At 40.6% G+C, this 25,056-nt stretch overlaps 1 protein-coding gene across 1 annotated transcript in view; it reads right to left on the bottom strand.

Annotated features, from left to right (window-relative positions):
- Window positions 1-25,056, bottom strand: part of zgc:154058 (Transmembrane protein 150A-like) — a 66,807-nt gene that overhangs the window by 37,576 nt on the left and 4,175 nt on the right. The window contains exons 3-4 of the mRNA XM_054799499.1: window positions 12,203-12,250; window positions 5,003-5,089 (exon numbers count right to left, since the gene is read on the bottom strand). Of these exons, the coding sequence (XP_054655474.1) occupies window positions 5,003-5,089; window positions 12,203-12,250 (135 nt within the window). The remainder of the gene's footprint in view (window positions 1-5,002; window positions 5,090-12,202; window positions 12,251-25,056) is intronic.

Below are 25,056 nucleotides of genomic sequence, written 5' to 3'. Positions count from 1 at the left end.
ATGTTGTGCCATACGTTTGTGTAGAGGTTGGATGAGTTCACCAATGTAGACATCGTTGCACTCCTCACTACATAGAAGAAACATCATTGCAGAGTTTTCTTTTTGGGATTTTGTCCTTTGGGTGAACCAGATTTTGTCTGAGGGTGTTGGTGGGTTTGAAATGCAAGTGGTTTGTTGTAGGGGTGTAACGATTCATCCACTACATCGATGTGTCGATGTAGATTCCTATGATCCAACTATATCGATCTGTGTTAGTTTCCATTCTGGACGGCATATATCAATCTAAAATCGTTTAAAAGGTAATCAATCGATTGAACGACTGAATCGATACTAGGAAATAAAGCATTGGATTTATGCACGGCTCTAGACGGTAGTTTACGGTCCAGTAGCAGTGACGCCTAATGACGTCATCATCCAGCGTGGCGTGTCCAGGTCAAGAGACATATGTGCACTGCAAAACTTCTGTCATTTGTGTATTCTTGCTAGTTGTTGCACCATTCTTTCAAATGGCTGCTCTGATCAGGAGGATTAGCAGCACAAAAAAGCCCCTGCTGCCATCTGCCCGTATAGGTGAGAAAGTTTCAACACCTAATTGAAGATACCATACCACATTCATTTGCTGAGGAATTTGCATAATGTCCCTCACCTTTGGGTGCAAAGTGCAGGTTTGGATTGCACATTTAAAGTAAGCAATTAATCATAGCAAGCTATACCACCCTCTGTTAATCCTATTTTTGTATTGATCGCATTAAAGTTACGGAATCATTTGGGATCGCCTCGTTCTAAATAAACCAAGATCATCCTTGAATCATATTGGAAACCACAAATCGTGACACAAATCCAATTGTTATGAAAACGGATTATTATACCTCTTGTATTTTGTGACTGGAAAAAATCCTTCTGAGTTTCTCTGACAAACAGCCACATAAGGTGTCACCGCACTCAGGCTCGGGTGTAGCCAACCTTCTAGCAGATTTGACAAAGGCTCAGTTTGAATATCCACAGTTGGAAAGGGCTTTTGCGATGTGTGTCTGCTCCTTCCGTCTTCTGTTGTCCGTCTTCTCCGCTCTGTCCTTGAGTGTTCTGATGACCCCTGGCTTGTGTCCGTAGTGAGCATCCCCATGGGACACACCCACCAGAGACACATAAAGAGGGGAACTCCACATCTAAAATTACGAACTGAAGAACCCTTTTGGATGGAAGGTGAAACGTCTTCAACCAACAAGAAGAGTCCAGGTGCCTTGATTCAACCTTCTTCAGATAAAGATAAACACGTAACAGATGAATAACACACAACATCGAGCTACCATTCTACGTGGGTAACAACGATGAAACCAGGGGAGTCCAAACTTTGGTTTGGTTTGGTTTGGTTTAGTTTATTTGAACATGAAGGTTCCAATGGAATACATCTCATGAATAATTTTTTCACAGTTCCACATGTCCAAAAGGAGTAGGAAGAAGCAAATCTTATTTAATCCTACCCCCCATCCATTCTACATCTAGTACAGTACATGTAGTTCACTTCCTGCATTCCATGTCATGTTTTCTGTAATAGTCAGAATAATGCATAATAGATAACAGTAAGACTCCCAAAAAAATAAAATAAATAAATATATATATATATATATATATATATATATATATATATATATATATATATATATATTAGTAATAATAATAAATAAATAAATAAATATTTAAAATAAATATGGATAAAGAACAAAACTTTTTTTTTTAAACAAAACAAAAAAAATAACAAACCTGACAGAACATCATTGTGATGATCAAGACTCTTCTGCCTTGTATTTAGCAAACATCAACTGCTTGTATTGTTTTTTGAATTTGCTCATCTCTGTACTTTGTTTGAGTTCCTTACCCAATCCGTTCCATAATTTAATTCCACACACAGAAATGCTGTGGGTTTTCAGCGTTGTTCTCGCATATAAATGTTTTAAGTTTAATTTTCCTCTAAGATCATATTTCTCCTCTCTGACTGAGAAATACTGTATGAGGTTTTTGGGTAACGAGTTGTTATTAACTTTATACATTATTCTAGCGGTTTGAAAGTGTACTAAATCTGCAAACTTTAATATCTGCGATTTTAAAAATAAAGGGTTTGTATGTTCTCTATACTTGGCATTATGAATGATCCTCACCCATCTTTTTTGCAGTACAGTGAGTGAGTGAAGATTGCTTTTGTAATTATTTCCCCATACCTCCACACAATACGTTAAATATGGTAAAACTAAGGAACAGTACAGGGTGTGGAGTGATTTTTGGTCAAGAACATATTTTGCTTTATTCAATATAGAAATATTTCTCGCCACCTTTTGTTGTATATATTTAATATGAGATTTCCAACTCATTTTTTCATCTATTACAACCCCGAGGAATTTATATTCTTCCACTTTTTCAATATCCACTCCATTAATTTGTATTTGGTCGTACATCTCCCTTCTGCTATTACCAAATAGCATTATTTTAGTTTTACTTAAGTTCATGGATAATCTGTTCCTGTCAAACCATGAATTTAATATAACCATTTCATCCTTGACCTTTTTAATGAGTTCTTGTGTGCTTTCACCAGAACAAAAAGCGGTGGTATCATCTGCGAACAAGACCAATTTTAAGTCCTTTGTTACTTTGCAAATGTCATTGATGTACAAATTAAACAGTTTTGGTCCCAGTATGGACCCCTGGGGTACTCCACACGTGGTGTATAAACTCCTAGATGTATATTCTCCTAGCTTTACAAATTGTGTCCTCTTTGCTAGGTAGCTTTTAACCCAATTCAAAACGAATCCTCTAATTCCGTACCGTTCTAATTTTGAAATTAAGATATTGTGATTAATTGTATCAAAAGCTTTTGTCAGATCCATGAATACAGCTGCAGCACATCTTCTGTTGTCTATAGCAGTAGTGATTTCCTCCGTGATTTTGATCAGTGCCATAGAAGTTGAAATGTTGGCTCTGTATCCATATTGACTGCTAGCAAATAATTAATTCTTATTAGCAAATAATTCATTCTTTTCCAACGAGAGTCACATACTGAAATATGAAAGGATGCCACTTTGATGTTTTGTAAACCAACACGAGTATATGTTAAGAAGTTATATTTCAAGAAAAAAACTGCAATCTCGTGCAGTCTCATCTCGTGAGTTGGGTGTCTCATGAGTAAGTATACAGTAGATGCCCCTACAACGTAAATAATCCGTTCCAAGAACGTTTACGTTATAGGGTTTTTATGTTATACGAAGCATAAAATACATGTAAATAGCCTAATCCGTTCCAAGATCTTCCCAAATTCACCCCTTTGACCCTTCAAAATATTCAAAATCCACCAAATATGGTGGGAAAATATAAGAAAACGTTAGCATAAACATAGTAGAGTAACATTCCAATATAAAATAAGGTAATAAATAAGATTACTGTAAATGAATAAAACTGTAAAACAAAAACAATCAACTAGTTTAAGATCGACTCCGATGAGAAAGGGAGGTTGAAGGGAGATGCCTGTCTCTCACACAAACTCACGTACACGCAGTATAAATCAGCCAATGAGATGAGAGCGTAGGCGGTGCCCCCATAATCAGCCAATGAGATGAGAGCGTAGGCAGTGCCCCGATAATCAGCCAATGAGAGCGTGAACGTCAGAAGGCGTCAACAAGTGTACTCTGTTAGTCATGGAAAATGTTTCCCTCTCTCTGTCGCGCGAGCTACTGTATTCAAATCAAATTTCTGAACTTGCACCGACTTGACGCTTTACGTTTTTGGAATTTCTTCCGTAATACGATGCAAAAACTTTACATAAATTCTTTACGTTCAGAGGAATTTATGTAAAAGGAGGTTTACGGAAATTCACTTATTATAGTCGTGGGACCAGAGATTGCTGTATATACAGTCATGGAAACAATTATTAGACCACCCTTGTTGTTTTAATGCCTGGTACAAGTAAAGGTATATTTCTTTGGACAAAGATAATGATGATATCAAAAATAGCTCATAAGAGTTTAATTTAACAGCTGACATCTAGCAACTTCCATGGTTTTCTTGATAATAACCAAAATCATTTAAGTTCTTACATGAATAGCTATAGCATTGTACTGCCAAATGAGCTATTTTTGTTGTCATTGTTATATTTGTGCAAACAAAGGCAACTTTAGTTGTATCAGGCATTAGAATGAACAAGAAACTGAAGAAACAAGGGTGGTCGAATCATTTTTTCCACGACTGTATATTTTTCCATTATTTCGATTCTATTTGAAACACTGTCCTGTTAACACACTAAAGCAAAAAGGCCACATCCAATTGTATTGCTGGCTTAAGTTTTGATGCAGCTCTATTGAGTTAGTGCTTTTCAGAGGTCATAACCCTCCTGGTGGTTGTCTATCAGCGGGATTATGCAAGAACTAGCACACCTGTTACACTCCAGCATTAGCCAAGAACAACATTATTCAATTTGAAACACTTCAGATGAGACCCCCCCTCTGGTTTTATCTTTTGAGAATTTTTTTTTTGCTCTCTTGCTTGTCTTTCTTATTGTATTTTTTTTTTCAGGCTGGCTTTCATGAAAAGATTTCTTCCAGATATATTACATAAGCCACAGAACTGTTTACGGTCTAACCAGCCTTTCATGTTCAGAGCTCAAAAGCGGGCCCAAATGTTAAACAAAACAGCACAGCGTCTTGGTTTGTTCCCAAAAGCAAGTCCACTCCTCTGACTGTGTGTTTACATGCTTATGTGCAACTTCTGAACTGCCCTGGTGGCAGCAGGCAGGATACCTCAGCCCCCAAGTAATTTTCCTAGTGCACGCACGCACACAGGAGAAGTGTCTCCTTCAAGCCCGCCCGCCTTTTATCCGCAATGTAGCGACAGGGGTCATGAAAAACAATGGCTGACTGTTCCTGTTTTCAATCAGCAGACAGACACAAGCAACAAAGCGACGGGGAAGAGACGTCAGGGCGGACGGCTGGCTGGAGGAGAGGCTGAACGTCTCACTGACCTGATGAGAGGTACGTTGTCGAGCGTGCAGCACAACGTTGGCCCACTCTGCAAGTGCAGCTCCTCTTCACATGACTGGTTGTACAACCTGGAACAGCACACACGCACAGTATTATTTTTTTGACAGCAACCTTTGTAATTCACACTTACTGGTCACAACATTAGGTATGTGCTGTTGGAACAAAATATTAGCATATACAGTCATGGAAAAAATGAATAGACCACCCTTGTTTCTTCAGTTTATTCATCACTTTCTAATGCCTGGTACAACTAAAGGTACATTTGTTTGGACAAATATGATGATAACAAATATAGCTCATAAGAGTAGAATTTAAAAGCTGATATCTAGCAACTACAGTATTTCTCGATAATAACCAGTTCTTAAAGTTCTTACGTGAATAGCTATAGCATTGTACTGCCATCCATCCATCCATTTTCCTCCGGCTATTCGGGTCTGGGTCGCGGGGGCAGCAGTCTCAGTAGGGAAGCCCAGACTTCCCGGTCCCCGGTCATCTCCTCCAGCTCCCCCAGGAGGACACCAGGGTGTTCCTAGCCAGCTGTGAGACATAATCTCCTCAGCGTGTCCTAGGTCTGAGCCAGGGCCTTCTCCCGGCTGAGCATGCCTGGAACACCTCACCAGGGAGGCGTCCGGGAGGCATCCGGACTAGATGCCCGAGCCACCTCAACTGGCTCCACTCTGAGCCCCTCCCGGATGACCGAGCTCCTAACTCTATCTATTAGGGTGAGTCCAGCCACCCTATGAAGGAAACTCATTTCAGCCGCTTGTATCCGCCATCTCGTTCTTTCGGTCACGACCCAAAGCTCATGACCATAGGTGAGGGTTGGGAACAAAGATCGACCAGTAAATTGAGAGTTTTGCCTTCCAGCTCAGCTCTCTCTTCACCACGACAGTCCGGTACAGCAACCGCATTACTGCACTCCGACATACTTGAACTCCTCCACCTGGGGAAGGGCATCATCTGCAACCCAGAGGGAGCAATCCACCCTTTTCCGTCTGAGAACCGTTTGGAGGTGCTGAGTCTCATCTCAGAAGCTTCACACTCAGTAAACGCTGCAGGTCACAGCCCGATGAGGCCATCAGGACCACATTGTCTGCAAATAGCAGAGACGAGATCCTAAGGCCCCCCAAACTGGATTCCCTCAACACCTTGGATGCGCCTAGAAGTTCTGTCCATGAAAATGATGAACAGAATCGGTGACAAAGGGCAGCCTTGGCGGAGGCCAACGTTCACCGGAAACAGGCTTGACTTACTGCTGGCAATGCAAACCAGACTCCTGCTCCAGTTCTACGAGGACTGAATGGCACATAGCAGCGCATCACCAATCACATACTCCCAGAGCACCCCCCACAGGACACCGCGAGGGACACGGTCGAATGCCTTTTCCAAGTCCACAAAGCACATGTAGACCAGTTGGGCAAACTCCCATGTACCCTCCAGTACCCTTGCAAGGGTGTGGAGCTGGCCCAGTGTTCCGTGACCGGGACGAAAACCACATTGCACCTCCTATAGCCGTGGTTCGACTAACGGTTGTAACCTTCTCTCCAACACCCTGGAATAGACTTTCCCAGTGAGTGTGATCCCCCTATAGTTGGAATACACGCACCGGTCACCCTTCTTGAAAAGGGGGACCATCACCCCGTCTGCCAATCCAGAGGTACTGTTCCCAACTTCCACGCAATGTTGAAGAGACATGTGAGCCAAGACAGTCCCTCAACATCCAGAGAACTGAACTGCCAAAAAATTTAACTCTTATGAGCTATTTTTGTCGCCATTGTTATACTTGTCCAAACAAAGGTACCTTTATTTGTATCAGGCATTAAAATGAACAAGAAACTGAAGAAACAAGGGTGGTCTAATCATTTTTCCATGACTTTATAATTAATTGTCAGAGTGGTATTTTTAAAGTGCTCGTGTCACCAAAACACTTTAGTCTTATTATTTCCGTCTTGAAAAATAACATGCATATTTCCTGTGTTAGATGTGTGGACAAATGTTTAAATACTGTATTTATTATTCTTTATAATTTACGGAACTTCTACTCCACCACAACACACTTCTCTGTGAATGTCTGTTTGTTGTATATTTATTCATATTCTGCCCGCTCGTTGTATTGAAGGCTTTTGCTGGAACACTCGAGCAGATACAGTAAGCTTGTTCACATTTCTAAAAGACAGCATTCGCCTCGTCAGATGCGTCTGCAAACTTTGTGGGACAAATGTTACTGCCCCGCAGATGGAAGTACAAAGTCAAAAACCCACAAGACGTTCGACCGTGGAAAAGCGTACCAAGGTGGCAGTAAGTCAATCTACATTTCTCCTGCTAATGTTCTCCATAATAGCCAGCCTAGTGCTCATGGTGGCTAATGCAGTGCTCATTCCTATCTGGCTTGCTAGGTACATTGCTAGGCGGCTAATGTTATATCTGTTGTAACGTGCAACAATAAAGGGCAACAATAAATCCAAATTGAAGCACCACTATCAATCTAATAATAATACTATATAATACACGGTAGTAATAATATATGACTAATATATAGCAATCACTGCCAGTAAAATACTATATTAGTGAATGATATTATTGTGAAATATGTCGCTTGCTTCGCGTGCGTTCACGGCTGTGCTTCTTTGCACCTGGTTGCCGTTGTCACGTATAAGTGTTCTCAACCTGAATTGTTAGCAAAACATGGCTTTGTGTCACTCGTCTTTCTAGCCTTTCTAGTCATTCTTGCAGTTGATCTGTCAGTTTCAGGAAGTAAATCCATATTTTTGATTAGATCTATTCTAGGAATCTTAGAATAATAGTATAGGGGCTCATTTCAGGGCTAAATAAGCAGTGATCGCTGCTCACTGCATGCTCACTTTTCTTATTTTGCAGTGTGCATAATAGAGCTGTCAGTGGCCATTTTTTGTGTTCGTTCTAAAGGGCTGTCAAAAACAATGCGTTAACGACGCTAACAAATTCATTTAATTAATTATGTTAATTTTTTGTGTAATTAAGGCATGCGCACCAGAGCAAGCACGCCTGTTATGACGGCAGACTGAAGCACAGTGGAGCGTCCCCACACAGTCATAAGACTCTTTTAGAAGTTCATTCTGACCTGAACACATCAACAGCAGTGCAATTCCAACACCATATACCATAAATTGCGGTGTATGAGCCGCTACTTTTTTCTGAAACTTTGAACCCTGCAGCTGATATGAAATATGTGCTAATATGTGGCTAAAAACTACATTTCCATGATGCTTGGTGTGGTCATATTCTAATCTCGTCACATCTCCTATACTTCAGAACTATTACTAATGGTTTAAATATGTATTTCGGAAAACGCTATTACTAAGATATATCCATCATAAGGGCAATAAAAGTTCAGGAAACAACCAAAACACGCAGAGAAGCCACCATTCTTGGTGTTTGCTAATCCTGTCGCTCTCGTTGCACACACTTGCGTGAGCAAATCAAGCTCAGTTTATACTACGATCAACAAAAGTATAAACTCAACACTTTTGTTTTTGCTGTCATTTTTCATGAGTTGAACTCAAAGACCTAAAACCTTTTCTATGTACACAAAAGGCCTGCCTATCTCAAATATTGTACACAAATCTGTGTTAGTAAGCATTCATCATTCATGATTCATAATCTATCCATGTCATAGGTGTGGCATATCAAGATGCTGATGAGACAGCATTATTATTGCACAAGTGTGCCTTCGATTGGCCACAATAAAAGGCCACTCCAAAATGTGCAGTTTAACTGTATTGGGGATGGTCCGGAGGGGTCTGAAAACTAGTCAGTATCTGGTATGACCACCATTTGTCTCTAATACTGTGTACGCCAATCCAGAGCATCCCAAACATACTCAATGGGTGACATGTCGGCTGAGTATGATGGCCATGCAAGCAATGGGATGTTTTCAGTTTCCAGGAATTGTGTGCAAATCCTTCCAAACATGGGATGGTGAATTATCATGTGCGACATGAGGTGGTGCTTGTGGATGAATGACACAACAATAGGCCTCGGGCTCTCGTCACAGTATCTCTGTGCATTCAAAATGCTATCAATACAGTAAAATGTATTGTGGATGGAGTGGCCTGTGGTGGCAGTGGGGTCATGGCATGGGCAGGCGCGTATGTTACAGACAACAAACACAGGTGTGTTCTATTAATGGCATTTTGAAGATAGTGAGCATGTTTGGGATGCTCTGGATCGGTGTATACGGTATTTGAGGCAAGTGGTGGTCACACCAGATACCGACTGGTTTTCAGATCCCTCCGAACCACCCCCCCAATACAGCTCAACTTCACATTTTTGGAGTGACCTTTTATTGTGGTCAACCTAAGGCACACCTGTGAAATAATCGTGCTGTCATCAGCATCTTCTATGCTGTGGGCTGCTGGAGAGGGGGCAGCACGGACAGGGACAGGAGCAGGATCAATAGGCTGATCAGGCGAGCTAGCTCTGTCCTGGACGGTCCTCTGGACTCCGTGGAGGAAGTGGGGGAGAGAAGGATGTTGGCTAAGCTGACATCCATCATGGACAACACCTCTCACCCGCTACATGACACTGTTGTTTCCCTTAGCAGCTCCTTCAGCAGCAGACTGTTACACCCACAGTGTAAGAAGGAGAGGTTCCACAGGTCCTTCATACCGACCGCTGTCAGGCTCTACAACACCTGTACCACCTGAACAATGTTGTAGTCAATATGTATTCTTTACACTGTATTCTTTACTTGCGTATCTTGCTTGCTGCTGTAACAATTGAATTTCCCCGCTGTGGGATAAATAAAGTACAAATACAAATACATCTTGATATGCCACACCTGAGAGGCGGATAGATTATGAATCATGAAAGATGAATGCTCACTAACTCAGATTTAGACTGATTTGAGAGCGCTAGGCCTTTCGTGTTTATAGAAAAAGTTTTACATCTTCAGTTCAGCCCATGAAAAATGGGAGCAAAAACAAAAGTCTTGCGTTTATATTTTTGTTGAGTATAAAACCAAATGTAAAAAACTGTTGGATTTACAAATTATTCAGTAAGCACCATAAATATATTGGCAAGATTGCAAAGCCTTTTATGACGATCAAGGAGAATCCACGCAGTTTGAGTGTTAACTCTTTCACTTATTGACGTCTTTTCAAAAAGTAACGTTGACTGCCGAAGACGTCTATTGACATCTTTTGCTTTTTTTGTGGGAGCTATACATATAGATCAAAGTCTTATTCATCTTGTGTGTCAATTTCTGACTTGTAGGCAATGTATTTCTACCCCAGTAGGGGGCTCTTTTCCTCCAACCGGCAGCAACAGATTGTACATGAAGAAGAGGGATTGTGGGTTGAGAGAGGAAAATGGCAAAACACATGCAGAAATCGAGTGGAGACCAAAAATACAGGCAGCTAACACTGTCACAGAGCTTGTCTGGCGGTGGATCTGCCTTTAGTAGTGACGCGATCGCGAAAGATAGAGGTGACATGGGTGATGTAGGTGACGCAGACACAAATGCAGTTGACAATGGCAGCTGAACAACAAGCTAGTGGTTAGCATTGCTGAGCCATTTGGCGCGACACCGTAGCCGTTCAGAGTCGGGTGACTCAGAACCTGACCCTGATTCTTCTGACCAGTGGCTGCCGTCTGAATCGGTCAGCAGCAGGGATTCATCGCCACATCCAGCAGACCCCACCGTCACTCTTGAATTTAATTCTCTGCAGAAAAAGCTAATTTTCTCTATTTTTGGTCAAAATCAGGTGTTTTTACTACCCTGTGTTCTACCGCCAATATCTAAGGACCCAAAAAGGCAAGAAACAAACCTTTTGTTTCTGATGAAAGAAGGGAGTCTAAAGTTTCTTTAGATAGTTTCAATGTTTATGTAGTCCTAAACTCAATATTCTGTGGGTTTTGAAAGTTTAGCAAAAATTCCCCAAAACTCTGGCAGTATGGATCTCTCCGCTCTGAACATGGCTGGCAGTCAATGAGTTAATTGCTGTGTGGTAAGTTTAATGTTGTGAGTCAGACTGTTATATTAAGTAATGACCCCCTGCAATTTCCAATGGGTTGGCAAGCTCTTCGTGAGTTTATTCATAGCTCATGATTAGCTCTTGTCAAATAAAGAGGTGACTGGTCCGCACGGACACGTGCACACCACAATATGCCACTTTATTATGTGGACACATGCGGCTTACGGTGCGTATTATGTAAGAACAAATCTGTTTTTTCCTCTAAATTTAGTGGGTGCGGCTTCTACACCGGAATTTACGGTACTTTATGTATCTCCAACTCACACACGTCTGTAGTCTGTTCATCCTGGGAACGACAATGGCTTATTCTCATTACAAGAATGCAAGATGCATTCAGGGACACTCCGAACATCACAAAAACATCTTTATAATGCATGTGTGTGTGTAAATAAACAGAAAGATAAAAAAAAACACAAAGTGGATATTCTTCTCACTTACTTCATAACTCTTAATTCGGATGTACAATTTTGTGTGATTTTCTAGCATTTAAGAATGCTAGAAAATACACTGAAAACAGGTAAATTTGCCTTAAATTACGTGATGTGTTTGAAAGCAACCCCTCATTGCTCATAATAACAGTTTAAAGTGTGAATCAAATGTTCTGCTACTATTAAAGAGACTAGTGTTAGACAAATAGATTTTTTAGACTTGTGTGCTATCTTTTAGCTTGATTGACATATTCAGTTCATTTGGAGCTTTTAATTATACAAATATATATATTCCTGTCCTGCCATTTAGCTTTCTCTTCATTACATACAGTAACGATGGGCATATTTCAGACATAGTTGCTAATGGTGATTAATAATGATTAATTAATTTACAAAATGTGATTAATCTGCTTACAATTTTTAATCATTTGACAGCCCTTTTGTTATATCACAGTTATGACAACACAATATCAGTGAATGTTTTATTGTTATTGTGTTATTGTTGTGAATATGTCACTTTCTTGGTTTTGCTGTGAGTTCATGGCTGCATGTGTTTGAATCTGGTTCCTGGAACGTGTTCTGGTCGTGACATCACAACCAAGATGGTGTCGGTTCAGAAACTCGCTGGCGGGGCGTGTCAAAATCACCAATTCATTCCACACAACTATTTCAAAGCTGTTTGTTCATCTATGAGACAATAAATGGAGATAACCAACTGGAAATATCAAAACAAACATACCAGTTATCCACGGGGCAGACATGCTGGTTGTACAGGGCCATGGCATACCTGGGAGGAGGAGAAGAGGCATGTGATAAACCAAGAAAAAAAAGTGACAGCAATTCAGTGTTTTTATGGTTGCTGCACATTCAAGACCTAGAAAGTACTGTAGAAATCTTAGACCTATTCAAGTGCAGTTCTAAACAACTGCAACCGATAGGAGTGGGATCAGGAGTTGGTTAAGTGCAACCTCCGGCATTCGCTAGAAAATGATGCTTTTAATCAGGATGGCCAACTTCCTGTTCGTTGTTGGGCATCATTGACACTTTTTGAGCACCCTGTTATGAGACTTTCCACCAAATATGCCGATGATGGGGGGGTCAATTAATAACAGCAACACCATGTGGTGTGTGTATTAGACAAATAATAGCACAGGCACCACAGTAGGGGTGGATATTTTGACCAATTTTCACCCTTTTACGTGCAGCTGTTCAGGAGTAGAAGAGTTTGCTTACACAGTGAAATACTGTGCAGACATATGATTCAATTAGGATATCCCATTTTTCGTCATGACTGTATGTTGCAAATTTCCTTCTACTATATTAGTACGTCACATAACCTGACCTAACACTAAGGGGAAAGCCCGGCTGATTCAACCTTAAAACCCAGGCAACCTGACATTCCTTATCACTCATTAAGCCTAAAGACAGATAAAAACGTTTTTTTAGTCACACTGGAGCAACCACGCTTTGCTTCCAACAGTACTGTTGAACTTGGCCCGGTCACTGACCAGCTACACCACTCAGAAGTCAGTGACCAGAGGATCAACAGACAGCGAGCACATTCTGGACCATAAAGACTACTACTGTACTTTAGACGGGGGGGGGGGCTAGTTTGCATAATTGACATTTGATGACGTCATCGTCTAATTTGGATACTTGGCCGTGAGGCAAAACTCTGGCTGGAGGGGAGCTTTTCAAAAAGTCTGGCCCTGTCCACATGGAAATGTTATTACAAAAGTAATAACATAATTTCATTATATCACTAAGTTTGACCACAATGTCACCCCGTAGTCCTCCGCGCCGGGCAATGCAGCCAGCAGCGATGAATGAGGAGAAAGGGTCTGCTTCACGGGAAATTTCAATTTAAAAAGCTGCTTCATTGAAGTCTGGATAAAACCAATGTTGTATATACATATAGCGGTGATGGACTGTCTTTTCATCGAAGTCTGAAGTACTGTACCACATTAGGAAAACTGGGATGCAAATAATTTTCTAAAAGCTACCAATAGAGGGCGAGCGGCACGCACGTGGGTGTCACGAATCACTTGCTCCCTAAGTACGACACACTTGCAACCCCTACTTCCTCTACATGCTGGCCATGGCCAACAAATTTCCCCAAAATTGTGGAGCCCGTGCGTGTGGTAACACGTACACCGGGAGGTAACTTGTGTTTTACATTAATAAAATGATCTTCTTTAACCACAAGCACAGATGCCATCGTTTGTTGAGAATTCTGTAGCAATGAAAAGTTTAAAAAAATACGAAATTGTCCAATGATGTGTGGCATGAACAAACGTAAGGATTTTATTCACTGAAACAAGTAAAAACACAATCTATGGTGATGAAATAAGTGTAAAAAGAAAAAAACTGAATAAAAAAAATAAAAGAATTTAAGGAAAAAAAAACAAAACTTGGGAAAAAAAAATTTCATCGGGCCCTAAGTAAGCAACCATACTTTTATCTCAAAACAAAATCCAAGTCAATTTTAGTGCTTCAATAGAAAAACGTCTACTTAACTTAGCCCAATATGAATGTGTGATTAGATAGCTGCTTGAAAGGCGCTGGTTTAAAAAACAAAATTATGATTGTGATTAATCATGATTAATCACAGAGCAGACATGTGATTAACTTGATTTTTTTTTTTTTATCCAATGGCAGCACTAATCCAAATAAATGGTAATCACAAATGTTTTTCAGTTCATACAAAAACTACATAAGTGGGTCTAAGAAGTATTTGAAAACATTTATTTTAGCCAAAGTGGACCTTATTTTGTCCTGATTTTTAGAGAGCAGATTAAAAATGTCTCCAGTGTCCTAGTCTTCTGATGCACACACACCTGCTCCCCACTAGACATGATCGGGCAAACAGATGTGAACAACTACAAGCATCTTGGCTTGATTGATTGGACTGTCACAAGCTGTCACAATGCAGAGCTGGACCCCCTTGAATTATCTACATCCATGTCTGGGTAATAAAACCGCAGAAACTCGGAAAGTCGAATGCTGGGGAGGTCTTACAATCAGGAATTCCAGTAAAAATTTACCGTGCCGCGGAATATAGCACTAAAGTTGCAAAAATAACCAAACCGTGTCATCATGCATTACGACACACAAGACGCAAATATGTTTTGCCTTTTCCTCTGCTGTTTTTTGCAATAATTCTTGCAAAAGAAGGACCGGCCTCTCACAAGGGTGAACAAGAACAAGAACTTAAGAAGAGAAGAAGAATGATAGTAATGTAAAAAAAAAAAAAAAAAAAAAAAGAAATTGAGACCCAGTGTGACCCAATACTATTGTCCAGTTTAGCCATACGCATTGTCACACGCATGTCCAATTTGCAGCGGTGAACTTCCTTTTACATTTGTGTAGCAATTAAGATGATGCCTTTGTCGTTATTCAAGTTCACACTTGGGTATTTTAACATCTTAATCAACTTAAAATCAACTTATTTTTTAACATTTGTAAGACAATTTATGGAAAAAAAATTTATGTACGCACCAACAAAAACTGCAAGTAATAGACACGCCCATAAAAATAGCTATTTTGGCATGACAGCCGTCCCTCGTTTATAGCGGTTAATTGGTTCCAGACCCGACCGAGTCAAATGAATTTCCACAATATAGGATTCAATGTTAAAATATGGAATGTTTTCGTAGTTAGAGCATAGAACACCTGTTTGTCTTTCTAAATATGTTTTTTAACATTATTAGAGACCTGTAGACATGAAATAACACCCCTATAGTCACCGTTACACTCCCATTATTCAATGTTTGCACCACATTGCAAATCTTATGCCGCAGGGACTTGAGACAGCCACTAGCTAGCAAGCTGGCGAGCTAACCAGCCTCAAATTTATTTCTTCTAAACTTAAGAAGCAAAATACTTACCACTTCCACACGGGATGCAAGGTAACGTCTTAATGTCTTAATGTTTTACAGAATACTACATATCACTTGTATTTCAATGTTTTGACTAATAATAGACCATAGTCTACCACGAAACAGCGATCAATTATTAATTAATTTCTGAAAAAAACGTGATACAGTGAGGGAGCGATTATCGAGTATTGTTTTTTGCAGTGGTTCCCAAACTTTTTAAGTGCCGTAGCCCTTCAGACATTTGACCTGAAGCCATGTATCCACCACTCCTGCACATTTAAAAAAACAACATACACCTTTTTATCTTTATTCACTTGAAATATTGAACATAATTAATTGGTTACTTAATTTTATAGTAAAGGCCGGGTCAAAAATGTGTGTTTTGCATGGTCACATTTTGATAACATGAGCAGTGATAAATAGATAAGTAATCATCCTACATATCTTTTATTCCAGTCTGATGTAGGCATGCTTCCGTTTGAATGGGTTGAATTTGAGCATCACTTTTTTTTGTCCACTCACGATGGCTATTGTTTAAATCTGCACATTCATTTAATACCAAATTGAAGCAGAAAGTTTAATAATCATGATAAAGCAGTATCTGAAGTACAAAAATATATACAACCAACGATAAAGCCTCATTTTAGGGGGTAATGCCCACTCACAGTGACAGGTTTTCACCACTGTGCCGTGCGGGGATTGGAACAACAATATAAAAACACTTTTAATGCACAAAACGTACTTATTTGTTCCCATGATGCGCACAGAGCAATTACCAACTTCATGCTGTGTCTCCTTTTTGCTCCAATTGCTCAGGCCTACTTGTAATTGTGAGTGGTACCCGCTAATTGTTTTTCATTTTTATTCACGTACCCCCATTACAATTGACGTACACCTCTTTGGGAACCGAGGGTTTATTGTATTGTTTTGCTTGTGTTGTGTTATATTTGGTTTCACTGTTTGTAAGGTAGGCATTTGGGTTGACAAGCTCCAGCACATAAGGTGGATTCTAATTATGTATGTATGTACTTTATTTATCCCACAGCGGGGAAATTAACTTGTTACAGCAGCAAGCAAGCAAGATACGCAAGTAAAGAGTACAGTGTAAAGAATGCATAGTGACTACAACATGGTTCAGGTGGTGCAAGTGTTGTAGAGCCTGACAGCGGTCGGTATGAAGGACCTGCGGAACCTCTCCTTCTTACACCGTGGGTGTAACAGTCTGCTGCTGAAGGAGCTGCCCAGGGAAACAACAGTGTCATGTAGCGGGTGAGTAATTATGGAGATTATAAAGCACAAAATGGTGGGTTTCTCCACAAATGAAAAAAATAGTGTTTTGATCAAATACCCGTCAACAAGGGGGGGTCATGAACGCTGAATCGCAAATCCAGCATGCGAAGGTACATATCACGCTTCAAATTTTGCAACCTCACTGTATCACGGGTTTTCAAAAATATATAAATTAATAATTCATGCTGATTTGAAAATATGCATATTTAAGCAAATCTAACATATATTTTGCCTAAATGAAGCATTTTCAAGCATAAAAATGGCTAAATTAAGTAAAATACAAATATAAGGCATTCAGAAGATACGTTCAAAGATGTGATAATATGTAGTATCCTACACTAGTCACTAGGTGTCAGTAATGTTACTGTAATGTTGAGTGAGACACACAAGCACCAGACTTGATCACCGGAACAACAGGCCTTTATTGCAGGTTTGAATGAGCTCACAAAAGGCACAATAATCCCTAACACGGGCTCCTCTTGCAGCCATAATCCACACCAAGATTAAATGTCACTTCCTGTCCGCCCCCCACTCAGCTTCCCTAGCACCGGAACACATTTGCAGCAACAAACATGAGCACGAGTCTTATTTATGTCTTATTTTCTCTTATTATGTCTACAAAATTGGGCAATAGTGTAAAGTGTAAAGGTGATGATAGGGGTGTTATTTCATGTCTAGTGGGCTCTAATAATGTTAAAAACTTAAATAAGAAGGTCGTAAAATGGTTTTCTATGCTATAACTACCAAAATATTACATTTACAAATAAGGAATCCTACTTTACAGAAATTCACTGATCACGGGTTGGCTCTGGAACTAATTAACTGCGATAAATGAGGGATTACCGATAGTGACAGTTTGATCCTGGAGGAGACTTTGTATTTCCATTATTTCCTATGCTAAAATATTGTTTCAACATTTCAACAAAGCAGATGGACTTGCATCCTGGAACAATACCGAAAAGATGCAATTAACAGCTGTTGGGGTTAATTATTTGTTACATTAAACTACATCAAAGAGCCAGTTTGTAGATCAATGTGAACCTTGAATAAATTCAGCACTCAATCAAGAATGTAATGCTTCATCTAAAATGTTTACATGAGCCAACTGACCGCAGCCATCGACGTGTAAACAAGTTTTTTCTCCTTTCCTCAGTGTTCCATTGGATTTATAGCAACCGGCTGCTGTGGATTCGTGCACAACAGTTTTGAGAGCGAATGTTTGTCTTTCGGCGGGCGTGAATCGTTACGTGAAGGTCCTATAATCCAGATGGCAGACATGTTGTCTTTAAAGATCACGGCAAGGAAACCCACAGGTGAGCGTGAAATATGGCCTAAAGGTAGGAGGCTAACGAGGCGCCTCAGCTTTTAAACACGCAACCTGAACACTGGCAGTTTCTTGACAGGAATAAGCTGGGGCATCAGGGGTTTCGAGGGTTTTCCCGCTAAGAAACACAAGAGACTCAAGTTGGTGATACTTTGGCTTGCTCCTCACACTAAAAGAACAACAGTGCAGCTCTGGGACATTTCAAAACAAAGTTCTCATAAAGTAATAATAGCTTTGTTTACAAAACGAGGCCTACGTTACAGCTTCGGTGGTGGCCGTAAACTTTAATTGCATGCCGATGGGCGAAACGTACTGTAGGTGGAGGCCTGTGTGTTTTTTATTTCAAATTGGAACATGCAGGAGGCCGTTTCATGGAAAATTCTGCGAGGGTCAACATTTCTGAAGCAAAAATAACATGGGAAACCACAGGAAAGGGTGTGATGGATGAAGTATGAATTCATTGAACCACTATAGGCACTACAGCCTCTCAGGATAGAGGCCTCTAACATCTATTTTTAAACCAAATGTTATGGCATTCTATCAAAACTATCAAATCTAAACATCAAGGAGGGCAGAAAATAGCCCAATTTCACCAGAACTGTAGCATTGCTTCATACAGATGTACCAGCCAGAGGCTGTGTGAAGGTTATGCACACATCTTTACATTATGTCCTTCCCGTATTGACTTTACTCCCATCCAGTCACCAGCAGTCAAAGACAAACTTATGCAACAGGTCACATCCTCTGACATTCCGTTGGGTGGGGAAATAAGACCCTTGACTGCTTCTACAAACAAGGCGCCCTTGTCAATGCAACAGGAAGGAACCTGGTTTTGAGGTGCTTCAAACTGGTTGAAAGATATCCTGACAGCAGGGGGAAATGTGCAAATATGACACGTGTACTGTTTATCACGTGCATCCAACCCGAGTGCCTTGTTATTGCCTGGCCAAAAAAAACCAAAACATTTTATTCTGAAGGGGAATGTTTTTTATGCAGTATGAATGTGCCACACCTGTCTCTTGTTGAACCTTAGAAAGTCTTTACATTTGTTGATGTAGACCAGGGGTCGCCAACCCGTCTATCGTGAGCTACTAGTCGATCTTTGGGAGTTTGCCGGTCGATCGCGAGGGCGACCAACAGGCATGCATTTTGTCCACTGACCACACCCGTACGCCTCGCCACTATCCAGGTAGCAACCCGCAAGCCAGGAGGAGCCCAGTCCGCAAAACCCAGCCGGAGTTTTGGGAGGCGAGTACACCGACTCGCATCCTTGCGCGAGCAAAAAGCTCCAACGAGAGAGGGAGGGAGTGACAGCACGCATGCAGCGATGTGCCTTTGCATGCAACAGTTATTATTGCATATAAATAGGAAATAAAATCTGCCTTTGCTACTTCAAAGTTAAGGCACAAACATAGCTCCATACTTTAGACGTGCAACTCCAAAAAAATCTGAGCTGCGACCACGCCACTTGTTGAGGGCTGACTGTTGTCGTGCTTTGACCAGTCTCTCTCTCCTGAATCTGCATCGCTCACCCACTACACTGAGCCAACAGGCCAAATAAGAGTTGTGGTTTGCTCATGAAGCCGACGCCACAAGCCCACCTCCCAACCAAGAGGCACAAAAGTAGGCGTGTAGGGGTGCCCAAAGTGTGGCTCCGGGGCTACCTGCAGCCTGTGGCTCATTTGTCATTGCATCACTGCAGAAACAAAATCAAGTTTTAAAAAAACTGCAAAAATGATAAAAATACAGCAAAAGGCACAATGACAAAAAGCTGAAATGTTGAAACAGACAATCAATAATAACAATAATAACACCCAGCATATATTGTATATACATATATATATATAGAAGCCAATTGTGTAAAAGTGGCATTCTTACAGTATGTTCAAATGTGTATAACAGCACAACATATCCGCAAGCATGCTACAAGGCAGGGGGCCCTGAAACGTTCATTCAACTTGTTTTGTTCTGTTATGTCTTTTCACTTTGAGTTGAAAATTTTGGGTCGCTGCTCATCATGAAGGTGTGATGGTGGGTCCAAACCAGTCGACAGCCACTGCTTTTGTCTATACCCGGGGTGTCAAACTTGTGTCATGGTTGCGCAATGAACAATGAATAATAGGAGTGTAAAGGTGACTATTGGAGTGTTATTTCATGTCTACAGGGCTCTAATAATGTTAAAAAAACGTATTTAGAAAGCCATAAACCTGCAGCGTCTCGGCCCTGCATGGCACAAGTTTGACACATGTGGTCTATACGGTCATCGGAATTCAATGTTAAATTAAATGGAATATTTTCATAGTTAGAGCACAGAAAACCTGTTTATGGCTTTCTAAATACGTTTTTTAACATTATTAGAGCCCTGTAGACATGAAATAACACTCCGCTAGCAAGCTAACAAGCTAACCAGCTAACCTTTGAATTTATTTCTTCTAAACTTAAGAAGCCAAAAACTTACCACTTCCACACAGAATGGGAGAAGAACCTTTTTTCTCTCTATCATGTCGCAAATGCCATGGCTGACTTCATGCAGAGGGGAGGTAATGTGATGTAAGGTAATGTCTCAATGTTTTGTGTCCTTACTGCCACCTAGTGATCAGAATGCTACGTACAGTATCACTTGTATTTCAGTGTTTTGATAATAGACCATAGTCTGCCAAGATTAATTTATTGATTAATTTCACCATAGCGAGGGAACCATAATTGAACCACGATACTGGGAGGGACGACTGTATGTGCGTTTATGTTAGCATCTTGGTCAAATTAACTGTATTGATCAAAATGTAGTGCAATGTTATTTTGGATACATGCTACTCACCATATATTAGCATCTGCTTGGTTAAATCGTGGGTGTGTGTAACCAGTATTGAAATAATTATCTTGCTTATTATTTCTGGTTCTATGGTTATCATTACACCTTTCCTTCATGCTAGCCATTAATCATTATGAGTTTGGCTACATGCCATTTACTGTACATTAGTATCTGCTTGGTAAAGTTATTTGTTTAGTATTGTGTATTAGATTATCATCACTCCCTCTTTTTTGTTTGACATTTGAACATAATTTTGGTTGAACTCCACATTGTTAAAAAAATAATTGTTGGGGTTGCGATTGACTCTGTAAAGTCCATCCATCCACTTTCTATGCCGCTTTTCTCCCCAGGGTCGCAGGTATACTGGAGCCTATCCCAGCTGACTTCGGGCGAAAGGCGGGGTACACCCTGGACTGGTCAGCAGTCAATCGCAGGGCACATATAGACAACACACTCACATTCATACCTATGGACAATTTAGAGTCACCAATTAACCTAACATGCATGTTTTTTGGAATGTGGGAGGAAACCGGAGTACCCGGAGAAAACCCACACACGCACGGGGAGAACATGCAAACTCCGCACAGAAATGCCCAACGGAGATTCGAACTGAGATCTTCGAACAGAGACCCTGACTGTGTGGCCAACATGCTCACCACTAGGCCACCGTGCGGCCCCCTCTGTAAAGTCATTGTCCACAAAATCTAATGACATGCAGTAAAATAACTAGTTCTCTTTGGTGGTTTAGAAATGCATTGCATCATACTGCGGGATGTTTCTGTTTAGTTTGCACCACTCATGAGGTAAACAAAATCATAGAAAACACATCTCGGAGCAGTCCCACACCACTACGAACTACACCACTAATCCATGCAAAGGCAGAATATCTTCTGCAGCTCTTGTATTGGACTGCATGACATTGTGCACTTGTACCTAATAAAACGACTTGTAAGTTTAAACTCAACACCCAGCCTGGATAGAACACACAACTGTGAACATTTGGATTGGGGCCATCTGTCTCACCACCCGCCCCCCTATGGTTTGCATTCCTCTTCTAATAACAGAGCGCATAATACCAGAGCTGTCAGCCCAAACATGAGCAGGAGGCGGCTCTCATTCTCATTCTCAGTGACAGCAGAGAAGTAAGATATGGACTGTCGTGGACATTTCACTTTTTAAGATGACTGCTGATCCTAGAGACTTCTTCCTGGAGAGCTAATCCACATGCAATTGCCATGGCTCCCAGGAATTCAGAATAAACACGCAGCGTGGCTCTCTTGGAAGCAAGAAAAGGCAGAAGAATCTCCAATTATTGCTTCAATTAGAAGCTGCCTGTGATTCAGCCACTTCAACGAATAATACAAATACAGACACTGGAGGTCTACTGTACCTTTCACTGGTGAATTATAGTCATATTGTGAGTAATAATATATAGTAATGCAGTCAAGCATTGTTTTTCCAAAAAATGTTTTGCCGAGGTTCTCTTTTACCATCTAGGTCAGCGGTGCTCACACTTTTTTAGCCTGCGAGCTACTTTTAAAATGACCAAGTCCCAAAGATCTACAGACTACTATAAATATAGAAAGTATATATATTTACTATACTTATTTTAAAAAAAAAATGAGTATGTTTTAAGTACATTATACATGTACTGTTTATCAGGAGTGCACGCACTTTCTCAGCATGCAAGTACAAGTCAAAATGATCTACTTCTTTCTATAAAACATGTAACATATACAAAATGTAACCAGTAAACTCTGAAATTCTATTGTAAATATGAATGATTAGTATTTCACATTCACATTTCCAAAGTTTACAGGTACTCAAAGTAGTTGCTATCATAATTCACTTCAATATTGAAATAAAGATAATTCCACATAACTCCTAAATAGTTGTGTACATAACCTGAGTACTGGTAATATGTCAGTCAAATTAGCTATGCAACGTTCATTAGGGCACACAGTTCATGTATTACACCCAGTTAGCATTTGCTATCAAACATTACCCATATACAAGAATTTAAAATGATTATGCAAACGTCAATGCAGCCCAAGTCAAGGCAACATATTGAAAAGGTTTCACCAATGGGCACATTTTTAATTTCATCATGAAATAATAGTTTAAGAAGTGAACGTGTAGAAAACACTGATTTCTGTAGTAGACTTCATGACGCCAAGCAAAGCCAGTCAACAATACATTTTTTTTCTACGTAGCTAGCCGCTACAACTGAACAGATAACTTTTGTTATAGATATAGATATCTTACCACAGAGTTAGTTCATCCATAATCACAATAATAAAGATGAAAGTTGCATCTTCGTGTGTAGCTTGAAACGCTGCGGGGGAGCAAGCGCCAATCAGGAGGGGAGCTTAATGTCAGCTGACTGATGTCATATGACAACTACAAAGTGACGTTTACGCGATCGACCCAAACTACCTTGGCGATCTACCGGTAGCTCGCGATCGACGTAATGGCCACCCCTGGTCTAGGTTATTGTACAATCGTACAACAAGACCACCGATAAATCACGTGATCGCACATCCCGATAAACTCCTTTCAAAGCCGATCACAAAACACGATATGTGCCTGGCGGCAAACCTACAAATGTGCTGTGTCACATAGGGTTGCCAACACCCGTACAGAGCCGACAAGGGACGCACTTTGTCCCGTATTGCCGTGACAATCAACACTAGTCTGTAAAACCTCCATGGCTTCAGTTTGACATCCTGACACAGGCTACGCCAATCCATGCCAGCGTGTTTGATCACTCCCTTATCTAACCTATTGCATCTTTGTTTACACATTTTGCCCTAGCTGTCATTTCTGTGTGGAGTTTGCATGTTCTCCCCGTGTGTGTGGGGGTTTTCTCCAGGTACTCCGGTTTCCTCCCACATTCCAAAAACATGCATGTTAGGTTAATTGGAGACTCTAAATTGTCCATAGGTATGAATGTGAGTGTGATTGGTTGTTTGTCTATATGTGCCCTGCCATTGGCTGGCGACCAGTCCATGTACCCCACCTGTTGCCCAAAGTCAGCTGAGATAGGCTCCAGCAACCCTAATTAGGATAAGCGGCATAGAAAATAAATGGACGGATGGATTTATTTTTATTATTTTATTCTGTTCCTTTTGTTATCTTGAAGTAAAAAAAATAATTATTGAGCAATTTATTTCCCATGTATTTGTATTACTCTGAAACATGCATCAAATTAAATTTAGGTTTGTGTAAAATAGTACAGTATAAAAGGCAAAAAAAAGGACAATCCGCACAAACGTTTATTTTGTAATATTATCCCATACAGCCATAAATTAAAACTCACCATAAATAAATGGAAAAATCTACAGTTAATCCATGTGATTGGTATCGGCCGATCTCAGTCATGGATGATCGGTACCGGAATCGGCAGCATAAAACCCTGATTGGAGCATCCTGAATTTACACAATACAATAATCCCTCGTTTATCGCGGTCAATTGGTTCCAGAGCTGACCGTGATAAATGAATCTCCGTGAAGTATGACTCCTTACTTATAAATTGACTATTTTCAGTTTGAGCAGAGGTCGGCACCCCGCAGCTCTGGAGCCGCCGGACCCTACTTGTTGCGGCTCCCTTTGCTGAGCTCGGTGATTTTTTCTTAACACCGAAGTAGGGGAAAGTACATTTTCGAAAAGAATATGAAATATCCGACTCACCACGAGTCCGTGAATGCAGCTAGACTGCGTTCTGACTGCTGATTGGATGAGCAAGGGAAGGGGAGGTAGGCTAGTGTGTGCGGTGAGTCTCACTGGAGAGAAATAAGTTGACAGAGTTTGGAGTTGAGTCTGAAGCAAGTTACTGCATAGTAAAATATAAATATAGAATTTACAAGAGCATAGCAACATGTTTTATAACGAGAAGCGCGCTGTAGCTGTGTGTTCGGAGCCCGTGACACGCCAATCAGCAAGGTGGTGACCCGGTGAGAGGCGGATAGTGTGCTGTGGGAGCTGATGGTGTCACCCCACTTGTGACTGCTGTGAGGCGGGGCAGAACAATACATTTTTTCACTTTTACGTCTCCAAATACCAATCCCTACATTTGTCGCCAGTCGCCTTTGGGAAAATAAATCAGCAAGAGGGTTTGGAAAGTCGCCAGATTTAGCGAGAAAATGGCCATGTTGGCAACACCGGGCTGCACATGAGATCGTAAGCAGGGGGAACAGATGGAGAATACTACAGTGTAGAACACTACATATCACGTCTTTGAATGCATTTTCTGAAGTCCTTGTTTTTATATTTTAGTTCACTGCGCCAT

The sequence above is a fragment of the Dunckerocampus dactyliophorus genome, chromosome 14 (assembly GCF_027744805.1).
Source record: "Dunckerocampus dactyliophorus isolate RoL2022-P2 chromosome 14, RoL_Ddac_1.1, whole genome shotgun sequence".
NCBI classification, from domain to species: Eukaryota; Metazoa; Chordata; class Actinopteri; order Syngnathiformes; family Syngnathidae; genus Dunckerocampus; species Dunckerocampus dactyliophorus.
Note: the sequence above shows the minus strand (reverse complement) of the source record. Positions and strands in the feature narration are given on the sequence as shown.